The sequence below is a fragment of the Curcuma longa genome, unplaced genomic scaffold (assembly GCF_044706935.1).
Source record: "Curcuma longa cultivar G26 ecotype Majalengka, Jawa Barat unplaced genomic scaffold, ITB_CL_G26_1.1 contig_17355, whole genome shotgun sequence".
NCBI lineage: Eukaryota > Viridiplantae > Streptophyta > Magnoliopsida > Zingiberales > Zingiberaceae > Curcuma > Curcuma longa.
The window spans coordinates 1-19,015 of record NW_027430575.1 but is presented as its reverse complement, the minus strand read 5'-3'; the positions used below and the strand labels follow the sequence as shown (position 1 = coordinate 19,015).

Sequence of the window (19,015 nt, the reverse complement as noted above, 5' to 3'; positions counted from 1 at the left end):
GTATTCATTTTGTAAGAACTTGTAAGCATGGAAGAAGTCCGAGAAAGAGAAAAGCTAGTGTAGCTTTCAGAAATGATCCACTAAAGGATCATAGGCCATAAAAGTAAGAATTAAGATTTTGAATCATGTATATCACCGTGTTAACATTGGTACATTGTAATTGTTTTATGTTTGTGACGCTAAACAATTCCATTTGACCTTTCTAAGTTACTAGCGAGAGCACAAGCTAACATCATAGGAAGAATTGCTATTCACCTTTTCCCCTTAACTTTCTAGCCATACATCCCAAGGGTCCTAAGATAAGGACCAAGGAAGCCATCGGATCTACCCCTCTAGGTGAGATTGTTGCTTGACATGCTCCCTTGGATGGGGATCCGGGGATGAAGCACTTGGGTGCTTGCCTTCTCTCTGACTCCATGTCTGCTATGGAGTTCCATACCTGACCAACCAATTTGCTAAGGTTTGATATAACAACGCATTAGGCCTTTCAGGAAACACATTATAGTAGGTGTTGTATGAGGTAGGGGTTGAACCCTTTGATTGAGTTTCTCTGTTTCTCTTATCATTCTTCTCTGCTACAACGCAGAAACAGAACTCCATTTTCGATCTCCTCAGACCAAGACTCTATTTATACCTTAGGCCCTCCGAGTCAACATAAAAATAAAGAAATAAATAAAGAAGAAGATAGTATAATATAGAAGATTTGGGGGGGGGGTAAAAACAAATATTCAGTGTGGTGTAGCTTTAACACTCAACTTGTGTCTAGCTATCAACCTTCTCCAGTATGAAAGCCTCGATCTCATTCATGGAATTGGGTAAATGACGACCTTTCCTGTTGCCCTCCCAGTTTCAAGATAAGTAAATGCCTCAACCACTTGAGAGAAAGGGAATGGCCCCTTCGGATCCACCACTGGCTTAATTTTCCCTTCTTCAATGAAAGGATTCAACTTGGTCAAGGTCGCACCATTGGAGGTGACAACGAACCTGAAGCCCGGCGGTGTCACTGCGCCCGTAAGCACGACCACGCTGCCGCCTTCTTTCACTGCCTTCACTGCTTTATCTCCCTGACCTGCTCAAGAAGTTAGCATCCATATCGACAACAAAAGCAAAAGAGATCCTTCATGCTTCAGTTCTTACCGACAGTATCATAAACGACGTCGAATTTCTCAGGCAACTCTTCGAAGTTCTCCTTGGTATAGTCAATTGCCAAATCAACTCCAAGGCTTTTCAGTAACTCCAGTTTTCCGGTGCTGGATGTTGCAGCAACTCTCGATGCTCCAAGAACTTGCTTTGCTATCTGAAAAGAACGATGGATCCATCAGAATTGATTTGGGAAGCTAAAGAGATCATGCAAGATGACAATTCTGTATGTAAGTGACCTGGATGACCAGAGAGCCAACTCCACCAGCACCACCAAGAACGAGGATAGATTTACCGGCAGAAAAGCCTGCTCTCTCGAGCCCTTCGTAGGCCGTTTCGATAGCCAGTGGCAAACCTGCAGCCTGTGCAAAGTCTATATTTTGGGGCTTCAAGGCCAGCAATTTCTCTTCCACGGCTGTGAATTCTGCGAGCGATCCAGATTGCTTGGGGTTCTCCAGAGCTTTCTCGTTGATGTCCCCGTATACTTCATCTCCTTCCTTCAGGTTCTTCACATGGCTCCCCACTTTAACGACAATCCCCGCTACATCATAACCTGGAACAGTCTAATTAACCGAGCACAGAAACCCAATAAGTGATTAGGAACTGCGCCATCCATCTCGATGAAGGAAGAGTAGAGAGGGAGGAACGTCGACGCACCGGTAAAGGCGAATCAGTGGCCTTAAACTTCCCCTGCCTGCGCTTAAAATCCACGGGGTTAAGCGCGGCCGCCACGACCTTGACGAGGACCTGCTCCTCCTCCACTTGAGGGACCAAGACCCCATCCTCGGCGCGCAGCACACTGGCGTCACCGTACTCGTCGTAGACCCAGGCCTTCATCTTCGAAGGGACCCCGGAAGAAGCCACTAGTGTGTCGGTGGAAGCAGAAGATGAGGGGTTGGAGCTCGCCTGAGGCCGACGGAAATTACCTCGAGCATCGGCGGTTATTGCTGCACGTTGGCTTCTTGTTGGCGTGACGGGAAGAGAGGGGAGGGCCTTAAAGATGGTCTTGCGATGGGTAAGGAGAAGGAGAAGGGGAAGGTTGTGCTTAAGGCCGAGCTGAGCAGAGCTTCCATTAATTCCTACCTTGAGTGATGGTGTTGGTCAAACATTTCTCGTTCCTCAATTTTATATATATTTATATTCTATCACCTTATCCTTTTCTTGGTGATTCACAAGCCTTATCTTTCGCTCACGAACCTTTATATGTAGCCATCAATTGTAGCACAATTGGGAGCGGCAACGATCATGGACCATTGATCAATCATACTGCGATGCAAGATCACCATTGATGAGAAGTAGGAAGCCTTCGTAAGCAACGATGCTCAAATTGTATTAAGAAGCAAGCCATCTGTTCAGCTTCCGGAGGAAGATGTTGAACCGAGCGAGCAGGTGGAGGGTGGCTCTAAGACCTGCCATCATCTTCTCCACGCCTTCCACTGCTCCCTCTGCCTGGCAGAGATCATTCCGGCAACACGGCGGACAGCCGCCTCCTGTTGCTGATCGCCCAAGTAGAATAACTCCGGCCGTGGTTGGTGATCCGGTGGAAAGGTTGGCCGCAGGATTCCAGCAGTTCAAGGAGGAGGTGTATGAGTAAGTACCCCCTCAAAGATCTTTCCTGTTTAATTCTGATGTTTAAATTGAAGGCCTATTGATATGTTATCTGTTTGATTGACAGGAAGAACCATGCTTTCTTCACCCAACTTGCTAGTAGTCAGAAACCCAAATTCATGGTGTTTGCTTGTGCAGATTCCCGAGTGTGCCCTTCTGTGGTGTTCAATTTCCAACCCGGGGAAGCCTTCACCGTCCGCAACATCGCCAACATTGTACCGCCGCAAGACAAGGTCTTTACTCCTTTGTCAGCACAATTTCTATGGAGGATCCATACCATTGACATCAACAATCTAGTGATTAAAAGGGCCTTCCTTTGTAGCATTTTTATGAAGTGTTCTTTCGTCGAATTCATGTCCCTTCGTTCGGGACTTCTTGTGCCCTTCATTATGTCTTTTGCTGTTTCTCCAGACAAGATACTCAGGCGTTGGGGCTGCTATCGAATTTGCTGTCCTGCAACTCCAGGTAAAGATTCGATTCCTTAACAAAAAAGATGTATATTGCTTTAACTCATTGATGTGTTTCATGACTGAAAGAACAGGCTATAAATTGATACATTTCAATGATCTTGAGGACCTTCGATGCTTATAGATGGATACATATAGGTTGTCATTTAGAAGTTCACTGTGTACTTGTAACAGGTGGAGAACATTGTGGTGGTTGGGCATAGCAGGTGTGGTGGAATTGATAAGCTTATGTCCATCAGAGAAGATGGCACAACCAGCAGGTAACAAATAAGGAGTTCACTCTGTTGTGAATTTCCCTTTTATCTTCTTAATTCTGGCAAATGAATGATGCTCTTTGATGGACTTCAATTAGTGGCTTCGTAGAGGAATGGTTGAAGATCTGTTTGCATGCAAAGGAAAAGGTGAAGACCCAGCACTCTGCCTTGCCTCCTGAGGATCAACTGACCCTCTGCGAAAAGGTAATCCATCAATTTTCTCTCATTTTTTCATCCATAACTAAGCTGTTCAGAAAATACAGCGTTTATTTAATCAATATAATTCGTAACTTTGACGTTTCTCAGGAGGCTGTGAATGTGTCTCTCCAAAACTTGAAGACCTATCCCTTCGTGAAAGATCGACTGAACAAGAAGAAACTGAGATTGATTGGGGCACATTACAACTTCGTTCTTGGTACCATTGAAACTTGGGAGATTTGAATTACCTTTTGCTGTTAATCTACTCGTCTCAAAATAAAATTGTATTCATTTGTTGATAATTTGCAAAGACTGACAGATGGAGCAATTCTTGATGAAATCTACTTGACAAATTAAAATAGCAACACCCAATTTTCATACAGTGGACAAATTTATTTTTGATAGAAACTTACTAAATCATCCAAAGAAACTAAGCTCGCAATACAAACTTGGCTACAGCATTAGGCAAACACTTTTTTTTATTCTGTAGGGTAGCTTTAGAACACAACTCTGGTGTGACGAAAGTGTCTTCTCAATCCCATTCATGGAATTGGATAAATGACAACCTTTCCAGTCGCCCTCCCAGATTCAAGATAAGTGAATGCTTCAATCACTTGAGAGAAAGGGAATGGCCCCTTTGGATCCACCAGTGGCTTAATCTTCCCTTCTTCTATGAAAGGATTCAGCTTGGTCAACGTTGCGCCATTAGAGGTGAGAACAAATACGAAGCCTGGTGGAGACAGGGTACCCGTAATGCCGACGACTCTGCCGCCTTCTTTCACTGCCTTCAGTGCTTTATCGCCCTGCCCTGCACATACAACAAGTTAGCATCTCTAGTGCTCTCGCAAACCAAGAACAGTCAAGTGCATCCTCCTTGATGCTTAAGATTTAGCACTTACCGACAGAATCATACACCACGTCAAACTTCTCTGTCAAATCTTCAAAGTTCTCCTTTGTGTAGTCGATTGCTAAATCAACCCCGAGGCTCTTCAGCAGCTCCAGTTTTCCCGTGCTGGATGTTGCGGCAACTCTCGATGCTCCAAAAACATGCTTAGCTAGCTGGATGACTAGGGATCCGACTCCACCTGCGCCACCGAGGACAAGGATAGATTTGCCTGCAGAAAACCCAGCTCTCTCCAGGCCTTCGTAGGCTGTCTCGATAGCTAGTGGGAGACCTGCAGCCTGAACAAAGTCTAGGTTTTGGGGCTTCAAAGCTAGCAATTTCTCCTCCACGGCTGTGTATTCCGCGAGGGAACCGAAGCGCTTGGGGTTTGTCAAAGCCTTCTCGTTTATGTCCCCGTACACTTCGTCTCCTTCCTTGAGATTCTTCACTTGGCTTCCTACTTTAACGACGATCCCAGCTACATCGTAACCCGGAACAGTCTAATTGAGCACGAGAGAGTATAAGAGCCCATGAATTTGAGCAAGTCAGAGAAGAGAACAAGGAAGGGACGTCAACTCACTGGTAAAGCTGAATCACTGGACTTGAACATCCCCTGCCTGCGCTTAAAATCCACGGGGTTAAGCGCGGCGGCTACTACCTTGACGAGGACCTGTTGGTCCTCCACTTCCGGGACCAAGACTCCGTCGTCGACTCGCAGGACGCTGGCGGGTCCGTAGTCGTCGTAGATCCAGGCCTTCATCTTCGGAGGGATATCCGAAGCAACCGCGATGCTCTCGGAAGCCAGCGCATTGGTACTCCTTGGAAGCGGCTTGGGTTGTGAAAGATCGATCACTGAATTATATCTGGACAAGTTCAATGTATCTGGACAAGTTCAATGTGCGGGGGACAACCAATTGACTTGGTTATTAATGCCATGTTTACAGTTTACTATCAAAGATGGACTAAAAGTCAAAGATGAAAAAAGAAAGAGATGAATCGGATGAACATTACAATCTGACAGCTGCAAATTATATAATGATCATAAACTCATGGCCTAACTGCGAATTGCGATCACGATAGCCACCAGTTTTGACCTAGTTGTAAATTGTGGCGGCTGTGATGGTCATGAGCTCACAATTACGCCACCAGGAGCTTGAATGGAGCCTAAGTGTCCCTGTTCTTGGGGTTAACATCAAGATGGTCCAATAAAGGGGAAAGGATTTAGAGATTTGTGGACGACAGGTAGCAATGCTAGAACAGTTCAACGATTGAAACTATTGCAAAAGGGAGAATCAAAATAGTGCAACTAGCAAGGAACTGATGTTTCGGTTAGGATGTCAATTTGTTTGTCTAAAAATATTCTTAAATCTAACCTAATCTTTGAAAGTTTTTAAGCATTTAGTATTAAAATATAATGCCCAGATTTATCTGTTGTCGTTTAATTGGCATGACATCTACATAACATTGTGTCAACACATCCACTATGTTTATACAACATTTAAAACTCCTTTCTTTCTAATGTATTATCAGTTCCCTCTTCTTCTGAATGGAGTCTAAGTGTTCCTGGTCTTCGGTTTAGCATCAAGATGGTCCAATAAAGGGGAAGGGATTTAGAGATTTGTGGACGACAGGTAGCAATGCTAGAACAGTATCAACGATTGAAACTACTGCAAAAGGAAAATCAAAATAGCTGATATGCAACTAGCAAGGAACTGATTATTGGATTGCAAGGGTGCAAACATAGTCCTACATCTAAAGTACATGAAAAAGATCATGGGGTTAAAAGGATGGAAAATATCTCCATTGATATGAGACCTTTTGGGAAGATGAGACCTTTTGAGAGCCCAAGAACAAAGTCATGAGGACTTAGGCTCAAATTGGACAATATCATGTCATTGTGAAGATATTTTGATTACATCGGTTTCAACAAGTGGTATCAGAGCGAGACCGCTCTTCACCGCACTAACCACCGGATGAGCCATGATCCAGATCTAACTATATGGTTTGAACCTTAAACAAAGGAAGTGGGTGCTCCCGTGTCTGAATCAAGAGGACCAGACACCAGGTGAGAAGTCCTAGTAGGTCGGGTGGACCGAGGGGCAAAAAGTCCTAGTTGCGATTAGGTGGGAAGTCCTAGTAGGTCGGATGGACCGAGAGGCAAAAAGTCCTAGCTGCGACTAGGTGAGAAGTCCTAGTAGGTCGGGTTTGTGACTAGGTGGGAAAAATCCTAGTAACTGCGGCTAGGTGAGAAGTCCTAGTAGGTCGGGTTTGTGACTAGGTGGGAAGTCCTAGTAGGTCGGGTGGAAAAAGTCCTAGTGGATCGAGGATTCAGACATCAAAAACGACGTTGAGGGGGGCCTGTGGTCCTTTGTTTGAGGGAAGGATTGTTGGGTTGCAAGGGTGCAAACATAGTCCCACATCTAAAGTACATGGAAAAGATCATGGAGTTAAAAGGATGGAAAGTATCTCCATTGGTATGAGGCCTTTTGGGGAGAGCCCAAGAACAAAGCCATGAGGACTTAGGCTCAAAGTGGACAATATCATGCCATTGTTGAGATATTTTGATTCCATCGGTTTCAACACTGATGTTTCAGTTAGGATGTCAATTTGTTTGTCTAAAAATATTCTTAAAATCTAACCTAATCTTTGAAATTTTTTGAGCATTTAGTATTAAAATATAATGCCCATCAAGATTTGACGATTTGAAAAAATCGTTGGAAAAGTTCACTTCAGGTTCCAAATATCTCAACATGAACTTGGAACTCAAAGGGTTGGGTACAACAGATCTGAGCTTGGACATAAAGTCAAACATAGATCATACATATCTTTAATGAGTCAACCCAAGAAACCAAAAGTCTAAGTATGAGTTCCTAAGTCCAACTTGTAGGATCGAGTTGGACCGGCTCAAGGGGGGTGAATAGACGGTTAAGAGAATTAGCACTCGTCTTTAAGAAAAACTTGGTTAAACTGGATCGTTGCTTCCAAGGCAGTTAACGCTCAATTAAAAAACTTCTTTAGGCGGAGAAGTCTTTACAATTGTAGCACAGAGACTTAGAGAGAAGATTACAAAAGTAATTGATGATTTCACTTCTAAAACTCTAAGTCTTATTTATAGCCCAAGAGAATAGATCTGGATCATTGATCGTAGATGAACTTGCTCTTGGTCGTTGATCCGTTGATGCGATCCTAACCATTGATCAGAGATAGGCTTTGATCATAGCCGTTGATTAAATAAGGATAAACTTTATCTTTAATAAAAGATAAAGAGAATTATCCTTAATAAAAATTAAGTATTTATCTTGATAAAAGATAAAATTGATCAAAGTCAACGGTCAAAAAGTCAACAGTCAAACTTCCAACTGGTCAAGCCTGGTCCAAGTCAAGTGTTGACTTGATCAAAGTCAACTAATTTGACTTAGTTAAAGTCAACTTAGTTGACTTAGTCAAAGTCAACTTGGTTGACTTTTTTATTGATAGATCTTCTGGGTGATTTCTGGCCAACCGGAGTTAGGCTCACCCGAACTTGACTCTGGCCTTTCGCTCCTTGAGCATGCTTCCTCTCGGCTTCTCGTCCCTCGGACATCGCGCACGTCTTTCTCGCTCCACCGGCGTACTCTTCCTTAGCTTCTGCGTCCCTCGGATTGCACCGAGCTCGTCGGCTCACTTCCCCGCGCAACCCTTCTCGTCCGCTACGTCTTACGCTCGACTTCCTCCGTACCTAAGTTCCTGCACACTTAACAAAGGGATTAGAATAACACAGGACCTAACTTAACTCGGTTGATCACATCAAAATTAATCGGGGCACCAACATAACCTGACTAATCCAGTTGGACTGAATCAGTACTGTGTCTCTAAGGATCAAATACATTATTTGATTAGATCATCTAGCATGTCAAATAAAATTATTTGTTTTAATTTTTAATTTATTAATTTATTTATTTTTGTTCTTAGATTAAACCTAGGCTAGGTAAAGACATAAAATTTGATTAACACTTGATCAACACAGTACCAAGGTAAGTCAAGATAATAGTATATTAGGAAAACCAAATTTAAGTAGTCAAGTAGAGTAAGGAGTACCTTAATTGATTTATATAGCTGAGTGGAACTGACCGAAATTACCTCGTCGAATCCTAGACTAGTTAGATCAAAGTTTCTCCATAGATCAGCTAAAATATGTAATTTCTTGAATCAACTTTGTCTTAGAAAGTGGTCATTGCTTTGATAACCAAGAAGACTCCTATGCCTCGCTACCTCCTAGAAGCTGATTTTTGAAATACATATTTAGTAAATCAAAAGGTTAAACTTGAATCTAACACAAGCTTAATCAAATATTATATAATAACAAATTATTTTAATCAAGATAAAAATGAAGAATCATCTCACATAACTCATAGAATAAACTGTGTGATCATCTAGAAATGAATGAGATGAAACTAGGATTACAAACTCTAATCTAAATTAATTTTTAAAATTTCTAATCAAATTAATTCTTAAAATTTCTAATTAAATTAATTTTAATTTTAATTTAATTTTTAAAATTTTAATTTTAACTTAATTTTCAAAACTTTTATTAAGTTAATTTTTAAAATTTTAATTAACTTAATTTTTATTTTTAGTTAATTTAATTTTCAAAAGTTTTATTAACTTAATTTTTAAATTAAACTTAATTGTTATCCTAAACTAAGTCTTAAAATTTTTAATTAATTAAGTCTTAAAAATTTTATAAGTCTTAAAAATCTTAATTAACTAAGTCTTAAAAATCTTAATTAATTAATTAGTCTTAAAAAATCTTAATTAATTAACTTAAATCTTAATAACTTTAATTAATTAATTAAGGCTTAATAATTTTAATTAATTAATTAAATCTTAAAAATCTTAAAAAATTTTAATTAATTAATTAACTAAGTCTTAAAAACTTAAGTTAACTTACTAAGTCTTAAAACTTTAACTAATTCTTAAAAAAATTTTTAACTTAATTAACTAATTCCTTAAAAACTTAGTTAATTAAATCATAAATTTAATTAAACTCAAATTTTAACGGCCAACCCAACTTTGTCCAGGTGCTCGGATAGAAAATCAGGCGCCCCAAACTGCTTCCCAAATACCGCTCACGGTTTTGCACAAACGCCCCTGGCCGGTTTTAAGATCTAGGAGCCTAGATATTCTTTCCAAGCACCCCGCACTGTGCAAAATTTGAATGTCCTGATTCGAATCTAGGCGCCTCGAAACCAATTTATAAAAGAGAACCGAATCCCACCATCCCAAACCGCACAAACCCTTCTTCAACCTCAAAAATCTCTCTTTCTCGCGCATCGCCAAGTGTATAGGTCATCAAGTTCTTATTTCTCTTCTAAAAATGCCTAGGTAAGCCACCAAAATAATTCTAAAAACAATTAAATTAATATTTTCTAAGTTAAAACTTTATTTTATGCATTAGGATTAAGAGCAAAACCACTGAGGCCCGTTGGCCACGCACCCGCTAGCCCCACGACAGGCGGGTCGCGACCGCTGGCCCATCGGCGGTTCGCCTTGCAGTCGCTGGCCTGTTGGCTACTGGCCTGTCGACCATTGGCCCCGTGACCCCTGGCCAGCAATCGACGGGTCACGACCAGCGGTTTGCCGCCGACAACCTTTAGATCCGGTGCGCAAATGTGAAGGGAGGAAGGGAGGAAGCATACCTCTAAACACGACGAAAGGCTCGTTCGTTGGAGAGATCTAGCAGAAGCGGTGAACAGCGATTGATGATAGCGAATGGGGTCTGCTACAGGAAAACACGAGAAGGGGAAGAAACTGTCGGTAGATCTAGGGTTTATGAGTTAAATTTGGTGATAAAAACTTTTCGTCGCCTAATTGGCGATGAATTTTAAGTTTCGTCGTCAATTTGGCGACGAATCTGGATTTTGTCGCCAAATTGACAACGAATCCGAGTTTTCGTCGTCAAATTGGCAACGAATCCGCATTTCATCGCCAAAATTTGACGATGAAACCCTAATTTCGTCATCAAATTGATGACGAATATCTCTTTCGTCACCAATTAAAATGCGACGAATTAATATTTCATTGCTGTTTCACGACGAAAAGAAAATCCATCGTAAATTTTGCGACGTTTATTTTTTCATCACTAAATTTGCGATGAAATATTTTTTCATTACAAATTAGTGATAAATTTTGCGACAAAAATATTTTTCACAACGAAATTTACGACGAATTTAATATATTATAAAATTAGCAACAAAGTAATTTTCATCGCAAAATGTTGTCGCTATCTGATAACGAAAATAATGTGTTGTAATTTTACAATGAAAAATTTTCGTCGCTAATTTTTATCCTTAAAAAATTAATTTTTTTTATAGTGAAAAGAAAATATATTGTTTTGGTTAGTGCTTGAGGTTTTAAATTTGAGTGCGAATTTTACTAAATTGATCATTTGCTATTTAAGAATCGGTCAAAATTCACCACTTATCAAGTAGCAAAGAATAAAGAATAAATGGTTAACGGATTTATTAATATCAAATTTGGATTGATGCCAATTCTTGACCGTTCAACAATTAGATGCTTGAGGAATTCAAGTTGTCAAATATAAACAAGTGGACTACGGCTTTATTGGTATTGAATTATTATCTTTGGCGGCTTCTGGAATTTTGAAAACTTGTTTGGGTTTTCAATTTTTTAAATATTTTAAAATTGATTTGGGATCTTTGAATGGCATTTTCTGAGTTTGTTTTTAAAAATTTATTTGTGAATATAATATTTGAGATTTTTATTTTTTTGATCATTTAAAATAATGAAATATTTTAAAATTAAATTTGAATTTCTAAAATTATCATATTTAAATTTTTCAAAAATGTCAAAAAAACTCATTTTATGGTTTTCAAATTTTTAATGAATTTTCAACTTCTTACTTTTTTTTTGATATTTTTTAATTTGGAGCAAAAAAAAAATACTATTTGAAAATATAAAAATTATTATTTGTAATTTCTGAAATTTTTAAAGATTTATCTATGATTTTCATAAATTTTTATGACTTTTATGAGTTAGATTACTTAAATCTTTATTCTTGAAGGGTTCATCAATTTGATAACACTTTTAATTCATGGGGTCACGAATAATTCTTCTTCTTTTATATAGGATAATGACACCCTACACACCACCCGATGCACGCCTGCATGCGCGACTTAGTGTAGACTTGGGCACCTAGAACACTTCTGAGATCCAAGTGCCTCGCACTCAGTCATATATATATATATATATATATATATAAGAAAAAAATTATGTTGTGCACTCTTCATTGCACGTCTACAACACCTGGGCACCTAGAGCATATATATATATATAATCATTTTCTCAACAATTAGATAATGCATACTATAGACTTAGATTGTCTTTTTATAAGCATAAGTACTATATATTTGAATACAATTAGTTGAGACAATTCTATGTGTGCCAAATTTACATCATTGAAGAGCAATCGCTTCATTTTGTTATGCATCAAAAACTCCATCTAAAGAGATTGTAAGTAGAAATGATTGCACTAATAGCAAATGCAAAGAATGCAAAGAAAGATATAGAGATGGAAGCATTGGCTTTGTGAGTAAAGTCGTCACTCCCAAATTTTGATATCCACACATCATTGCGAGAGGCTGCAACCGACGAAGAAGACATCAAAAGATATGCTAGCATCTGCACCAACTAGGACTTGTAAAGTTCAAATCGAAATAACTTGAACAAATGATATAGTAAACATAAAGTTTAGTTAACAAATGCTTTATACTTCAAAACTAAAATGTTGAAGGAGTGTTCAACCATATTAAAACTACTATATATAAAGATTAATTAGTAGTATATGTCTATCTACTTGATTCTTGAAATACTCTCTTTCTTTGTTCTCATCTTGTTTATTTTTTCATTCAAAGAAACTACACCATAAGGCTCAAAGATGTATCAATTGTCCATGGTGCTTATTGAAAAAAGACAACATGGTAAAACATGCAAGTTTTCTAAAGAAGTCAATATCGATCATGATGAGCCAACAAGTATAGATTAAACAAAAATGCTAAATCTACTTTCAATGTGTGGTCCATCAAATCCAAAACACTTGCCAAACTCAAAATAAAGCTCTTAGAGAGTTTAAGCCATTTGGTAAATTTTCATAAATTAGGTACCAAAAGGCTAGCTAGTGAATCGTAATTAAGTTTAATTTATCCGAATCTTGACTAATGTGCATCCAAACACATAGGTACTAATAATAAAGATATTCTTAGAGAGAAACTCTTTGTGAAAAGGCATTAATTCAAAAACACCTTCCATGTTTACTTCAATTGAGGTAAGAAAGGGAAACCAAGGTCTATTGGTAGACACAAAAGGCCTAATTAAATTGCCACCTAAAATTAGGCAGAACATAAAAAACTTGTGGAATTAAGGCAAAAATGATAAAATCACTTCTTGTTGATGAATGTCGTCAACATGCACAATTCCGCTAGCCTATAAAAATGATTTGATGAGCCCAATGAGTTGGTGTGGTTGAGATTCAGGACAATGAACTTCAAAATGGTCAACTACATCATTGTCTCATGCGCATGTCTGGGAGAGGCTTCAAGTATTTTTTGTTAAGGAAATGATTTCTTCCTTGTTATTGCGATTAACAATGTTATTTAATATATGTTTAAATTTGACGTGTATTTGATATTGCTAATCAAGTGCGCATGTTAATTGTGACAATTCAACTTGGACTTGGAGGTGATTGACTCAATGAGATTTCAAGATGTACTTAGAGTCCAAGAGAAGCTCGATGGACTGGGGATCACGTGAAGCTTAAGTGGAGCTCGAGAGAAGCATAGTTGAGTTGGAGGTCATAGAGCTTGATGGAATCTATAGTCGAAGGCATGGATTGACTGGCAATCGAGTTTGGGAGGAGATAAGTGGATTAAGGAAATGGAGGACTAGAATGAAAAGTTGCTCAGATGATTTAAGGGAGGGCTTAGATCGAAGAGGAGGTGGAGACTTGAAAACATGTAAAACTTGTTGTGTGATTAATAAGATATAATTATAAATATTATTTTTGGATATATAATAATCATAGTAATGTTGTGATTGTCTAGGTAGTGAGTGAGTTACTTAGGATCTAGTTGTCAAAGCCTTCAAATTTTGTATGTTCCCGAGTTATGTTTGTTGATCAACTTAGGTCCTAAACCTTAGGGATAACTTATCATATTCCTAAAGGGACTTCTAAGCTTGTTCTAATTGACTAGAAGGGATTTAGTTGATTGACTAGAGAATCAAATATTTTGATTCGAGATGATCGACTAGGTAGTCGACTATCCTTTTTGCAATGATTACTTGGTCAATTAAATACTTGACAGCCAATTGATCAAGTATCCATTGATGTCGAATGATCTTTTTTGTAAGATCTAGTTCACTGATCCACGTTGACAATTGACTAGAGATATTTAAAATATATCAGTTGAAGCTTAAAATATATAAGTTCTTAGAGAATGTTTTGGCATTTAAAACTACTTATTTCAATTCATTTTACCATATGCTCAAGATGATCAAATGGCCAAAGGAATTCAAGAACTTGGATCAAGATGGAACGACTTCAACTTTCTAGCTCTTTGATAGTTTACTCATCTTCTTTGTGCTTTCATTTACATCTTAGGAAGAGGTAAAGATATTATTGTAACTGAAGTCTCAGTTAGAGTTAAACTTGTTAATCTTATAAAACTCTAATGGATGGGTTGACATTTCATCAATGGATTAAAAAGGTTTACTCTATTATCTTTTGTGAAGGGTGGTAATAATGAAATTATTTAGAGGTGACATATTGAACATGTTATAAGTTATGAAATAAAAACAGAGTCTTTAAATCATGCTATATTATTTTGTTAGTGTCGTGTTATTGTATTTATTTTATTATGGTTGCATATAGTTGACACAACTCAATCATACACATCACTTTGCTGCTAATATTGTATTATTTGTGTTTGTGCAAAGATCTCTATGTGAGGATCTCATCCAAGAATCAAATGTTGTTCATTTTCCCTCTCTAATTGAACCATCAATGTTCTTCCACTTTCACATCAGGGCATTAAAGCTTAGGGTTTGATGTTGGAATGGAAAAAAGGAATAAGTCAATGTGAGCTAGATTGACACCAATCTTCTTTAACATTTCAGCAAAAAGGTGGAATTCGCCACTCCAGCGGGCCCACAAGGTTGGCCCAACAACCATCTATGAGGAAGTAAATCAGGAAGCTGCAGTTGACCACTATGGGGGACCAACCTTCTTAACATGAACTATGTGAGGGTGAGGGCATCCATGAGAGGATATTCAATTTGGGAAAATTTTAAGGGCTAACATTAGACTAGGATGAGAGCTAGGAAATTAAGAGGATGGGGGCAATTGGACTTTTCAATATTTCCAATCCTCTTTCTCTCTTGCTCTTTTGGGTACCTAAGCAACCATGGGATAATTATAGGCTATATCACCTGTCTTCCAATGATTCTGCACCCCCCCCCCCCCCCCCCCCCTAAGTGTGCTCTATGAGAGAAATCCATTTCTTTCATGTAAAGAATCAATTCCAACTCATGTATGTCTGCCAGGATATGACTTAAAGCTTGATCTTCTATCCCCATCATATCTCCTCATTTGTCATGTTCCTCCTTAGAGAGTATTCTCTTTAAAAATTCGCAAATAAGGTCTTCATATTTTTATTAGTAAAGGATATTAGGTGGAGACTGAGGCTTCCTCCTGCTGTGTTACAGCTGTAGATTCCTCTTCTTCAGTAAGGACGACCACCTTCTCGAGCTCCATAATTAACCTTGACAAAATGTCAGCAAATAAATTTATTTTACCATCTATATGTTCGAAATTAACTTTTACCCCCGTTCCGGTGATGAAATCGATAAAAGCAATCCATCTGACTCTTGATGGCTTATTTCTCGCTGACTTGTTGTGAAAACTTATTATTGCTTGACAATCTGTCCGCAGAGTAAGTTCTTCTTTGTCAAGGAAATGAATTTTTAAGGCATTCATTATTTCCATGGCAGCGAATATCTCAGCGGTAATTGTTGATTTTACTGCTGAAAACTTGCCATGTGCATAAGCATAAATTTTCTCAGTAGACCTTGGATCAAACTTCGTCTTCTTCCGTTTACAAATTCCACCCTAGCCCGTCATAGATCCATCTGTCTCCAGTATTATATAGGTCATTTATGAGGGAATCTCAAGATCTGGAAACTCTTAGACCTAGGCTTTAATTTATTTTACCAAAGCCCAATTAGAAGACTTCATGCGCTTGTCACCATGCGGTGAAGTCTTTTCGTATAATGTCCCTAGCTTTGAACTTAAATTAGGAATATAAGTAGGAGCATAGTTTAGGATGTCTAACCAGGTGCGCAATCCTTTATTTTCCTTAAGATGCTGGTCCTTGAATTCAGTTATTTTTTTGATGATATAGGGTTGAAGGCGTAATTTCCCATTGGCTATTTCCGCACCCAGGAATTCAATTTTTGGTACAGCCAGCTTGCATTTGGTAGGAGAGAGAACTAACCCATTCCATTCACAGATGTTGAGCATTATCTCCAAATATTTTATGTGTTCCCTTTCTGACCTGGAAAAGACCAATATATCATCGATGTATACTGCAATAAACTCACTGGTACCTTTAAAGCATTCGTCTATTTTTCTCTAGAATACTGCTAGTGCATTTTTCAACCCAAATGACATCATGAGCCACTCGTATAGTCCTGATGGACATATGAAAGATGCCCATTCTACTAAGGTCGGGTCCATGGCTATCTGATGAAATCCTGACTTTAAGTCGAATTTAGAATAAATTTTTGAATTTCTAATCTTCTTTAGGATTGTGTTGATACTCGGGAAGCTGTACTGGTCTTTATATGTATTATCATTCAAAGTTTAGTAATTAAAGATCATACGTTCCTTATCTTTTATTTTCTTATCAGTAATTGGGTCAATACTAGTTCTCGACTGTACTATCATTGCCATAGTCTAATGGCGGCTCTTACTGGGCCGGATGACCTTCAACTTAAGCAAGGCCTCAACATGTCTCTCAAAAGCTTTCTTTATAGAAGGAGTGACATGAGTGAGGGACTTATCTTGAATAGTGATATCCGGGTTAATAATGTCTATTCTGCAGGTAATCTTGTTCTTCGCCCAATGTTGCAGAGGGTTCTCACCAATATAACCTTGTTCTTTCAGTCGAGCCAAAAGATGCCCATGTTTTAGCAACACATTAGTGTTAGTAGGAGTGCTGGTAAAAAGTACCTGCTCTTGAATGTCCAGATACTCCATCTCTTTTAGGTTTAATTCCTCTATTGCACATGTTGCATTCTGGTTAGTGGATATTGTGGTAATATCTTTATAAAATATTACCAAGTTACCTTCTATTCTTACTCCACCTCTCACACTCCTTACTTTACAACTCATAATATTCGCAAAGGACGGCTCCCCGGGGCTCAATCCTTCGCAATAATGCACCTACCTTTATTAAAGCTACAATAATACACATGCCTTTCTTTTCTGGGCTCACCATGCTTCACGAGTGAATTATCTTTATCTCTGAGCCTACTCTTTTCATTCGCTCGACGACGTTCCATAGATCACGTCGAATCTGCTTTATTGATGGCAAATGCTTTTTCCAGTAATTCTGATCACTATCTTGGGTCCTGTGAGCACTTTGAGGGAATAGGTCCCGCCTTCCTCCTTCCGCATTTGCCCTGTGTCCGAAGTCCACCTCCTTCATCTGGAGAATCATTTCCAGCTCATGCATGCTGGAAAGAACATTATGTAGGGCCTGCTCTTCAATGCTAGCCATCTCACTTCTCTTGTTGTGTTCCTCCTGGTAGAAGATTCTCCTTGAGGTCTCATAGATCAAATCTTCATATCGCGTCAGTAAGGGATACTTAGTGGAGGCTGAGGCTTCCTCTTGCTGATTTGTTATTGTAGATTCCTCCTCAGTGAGGACTGCTACCATCTCTGGCTCCGTAATTAGCCTAGATAAAGTGTTAGCAAATAAATTTAATTTCTCGTCTATGTGTTCAAAATTTACCTTTATCCCCGTTCCGGTAATGAAATCTGTGAAAGCCAACCATCTAACCCTTGAGAGTTTGTTTCTTGCAGTCTTGTTGTGGAAGAAAATTATCGCCTGATAGTCCGTTCTAAGTGTAATTTCTTCCTTATCTAGGAAATGTATTTTCAAGACTGTCATGGTTTCCATGGCTGTAAATATTTCAGCATCTATTACTGATTTAATCACTGGAAATTTTCCATGTGCGTATGCACATATTTTCTCAGTATTTCTGGGGTCATACTTATTCTTTTTCCATTTGCAAACTCCTCCCCAACCAGTCATTGAGCCATCTGTCTCAAGTATAATATATGCCCCTTCCGGTGGTATATCAAGATCAGGCAAACTATTAACTTGCTCTTTAATCCGCCTTACTAACTCCCAATCAGATGCTTTCATTCTTTTATCCCCATGTACCGAAGTTTTCTCATAAAGGGGACCTAATTTGGAGCTTAGGTTTGGTATATATGTTCGAGCATAGTTTAATATTCCTAACCATGACCTAAGTCCTTTCTTTTCTTTGAGCTGATCATCTTTTACCTCAGTAATCTTCTTAATTATATGAAGTTGGAGTCTAAGTTTTCCTTCCCCAATTTCAGCTCCTAAAAATTCAATTCGTGGTACTGCTAACTTGCACTTAGTTGAAGATAATACTAGTCCATGTTCTTGACAGAGGTTAAGCATAATCTCTAACTGTTTAATATGTTTTGATTCAGACTGAGAAAAAGATTAGTACATCATCAATGTATACTGCAATAAAATCATCAGTACCTTTGAACACGTGGTCTATCTTTCTTTGGAATACGACTGGTGCGTTCTTTAATTCGAACGGCATTACCAACCATTCAAAAAGTCCTTACGGACAGATAAATACTGTCCACTCCACAGAATCTGGGTCCATCACAATCTGATGAAAACCTGATTTTAAATAAAATTTGGAGTAAATTTTTGAGTTGCTAACCTTCTTGATTATTGTGTTAATTCCTAGCAGGCTTACTGGTCTTTAAAAGTGTTATCACTAAGGATTCGATAGTTAAACACCATTCTTTCTTTACCTTTAACTTCTTTACCAGTCTCTGGATCTACTAATCTTCCGGATTGTACAATCATGGCCATCGTCCGGTGCCTACTCTTACTGGGTCTAATCACCTTCAACTTTAGCAACTGATTTACATGTTTTTCAAAAATAGACTTTATTGCAGGAGTAATGTGTGAGAGGGGCTTATCTTGTATGGTAATATCTAGGTTGATTAGGTCCAGCTTGCATACGACCTTATTTTTAGCCCAATGCAATAGTGGATCTTCTCCGATGAATCCCTGCCTTCTAAGTCTTTCAATCAAATTACCATGCTTCTGTAGTACTTTTGAATTATATGGATT

At 38.6% G+C, this 19,015-nt stretch overlaps 2 protein-coding genes and 1 pseudogene across 3 annotated transcripts; 1 reads left to right on the top strand and 2 right to left on the bottom strand.

The window, feature by feature from the left end:
- Window positions 1-669: 669 nt before the first annotated feature.
- LOC141816596 (2-methylene-furan-3-one reductase-like) lies at window positions 670-2,245 on the bottom strand (annotated as a pseudogene).
- Window positions 2,246-2,386: 141 nt separating this feature from the next.
- On the top strand, window positions 2,387-4,022 carry LOC141816598 (carbonic anhydrase 2-like). The gene is made up of 6 exons (XM_074704354.1): window positions 2,387-2,730; window positions 2,816-2,981; window positions 3,160-3,213; window positions 3,390-3,475; window positions 3,568-3,673; window positions 3,776-4,022. The coding sequence occupies exons 1-6, from the start codon at window positions 2,510-2,512 to the stop codon at window positions 3,908-3,910; spliced, it is 768 nt and encodes a 255-aa protein (XP_074560455.1). The 5' UTR covers window positions 2,387-2,509; the 3' UTR covers window positions 3,911-4,022.
- LOC141816597 (2-methylene-furan-3-one reductase-like) lies at window positions 3,937-5,373 on the bottom strand. Of its 2 annotated transcripts, XM_074704352.1 has the most exons (4): window positions 5,131-5,367; window positions 4,567-5,050; window positions 4,416-4,475; window positions 3,937-4,337 (listed from the first exon to the last, which is right to left on the bottom strand). In XM_074704352.1, the coding sequence occupies exons 1-4, from the start codon at window positions 5,308-5,310 to the stop codon at window positions 4,210-4,212; spliced, it is 852 nt and encodes a 283-aa protein (XP_074560453.1). In that variant the 5' UTR covers window positions 5,311-5,367; the 3' UTR covers window positions 3,937-4,209. The 2 variants fall into 2 exon arrangements, with proteins under 2 accessions (XP_074560453.1, XP_074560454.1); XM_074704353.1 differs by having other exon boundaries at window positions 3,937-4,475; window positions 5,131-5,373.
- Between the last annotated feature and the right edge of the window lie 13,642 nt (window positions 5,374-19,015).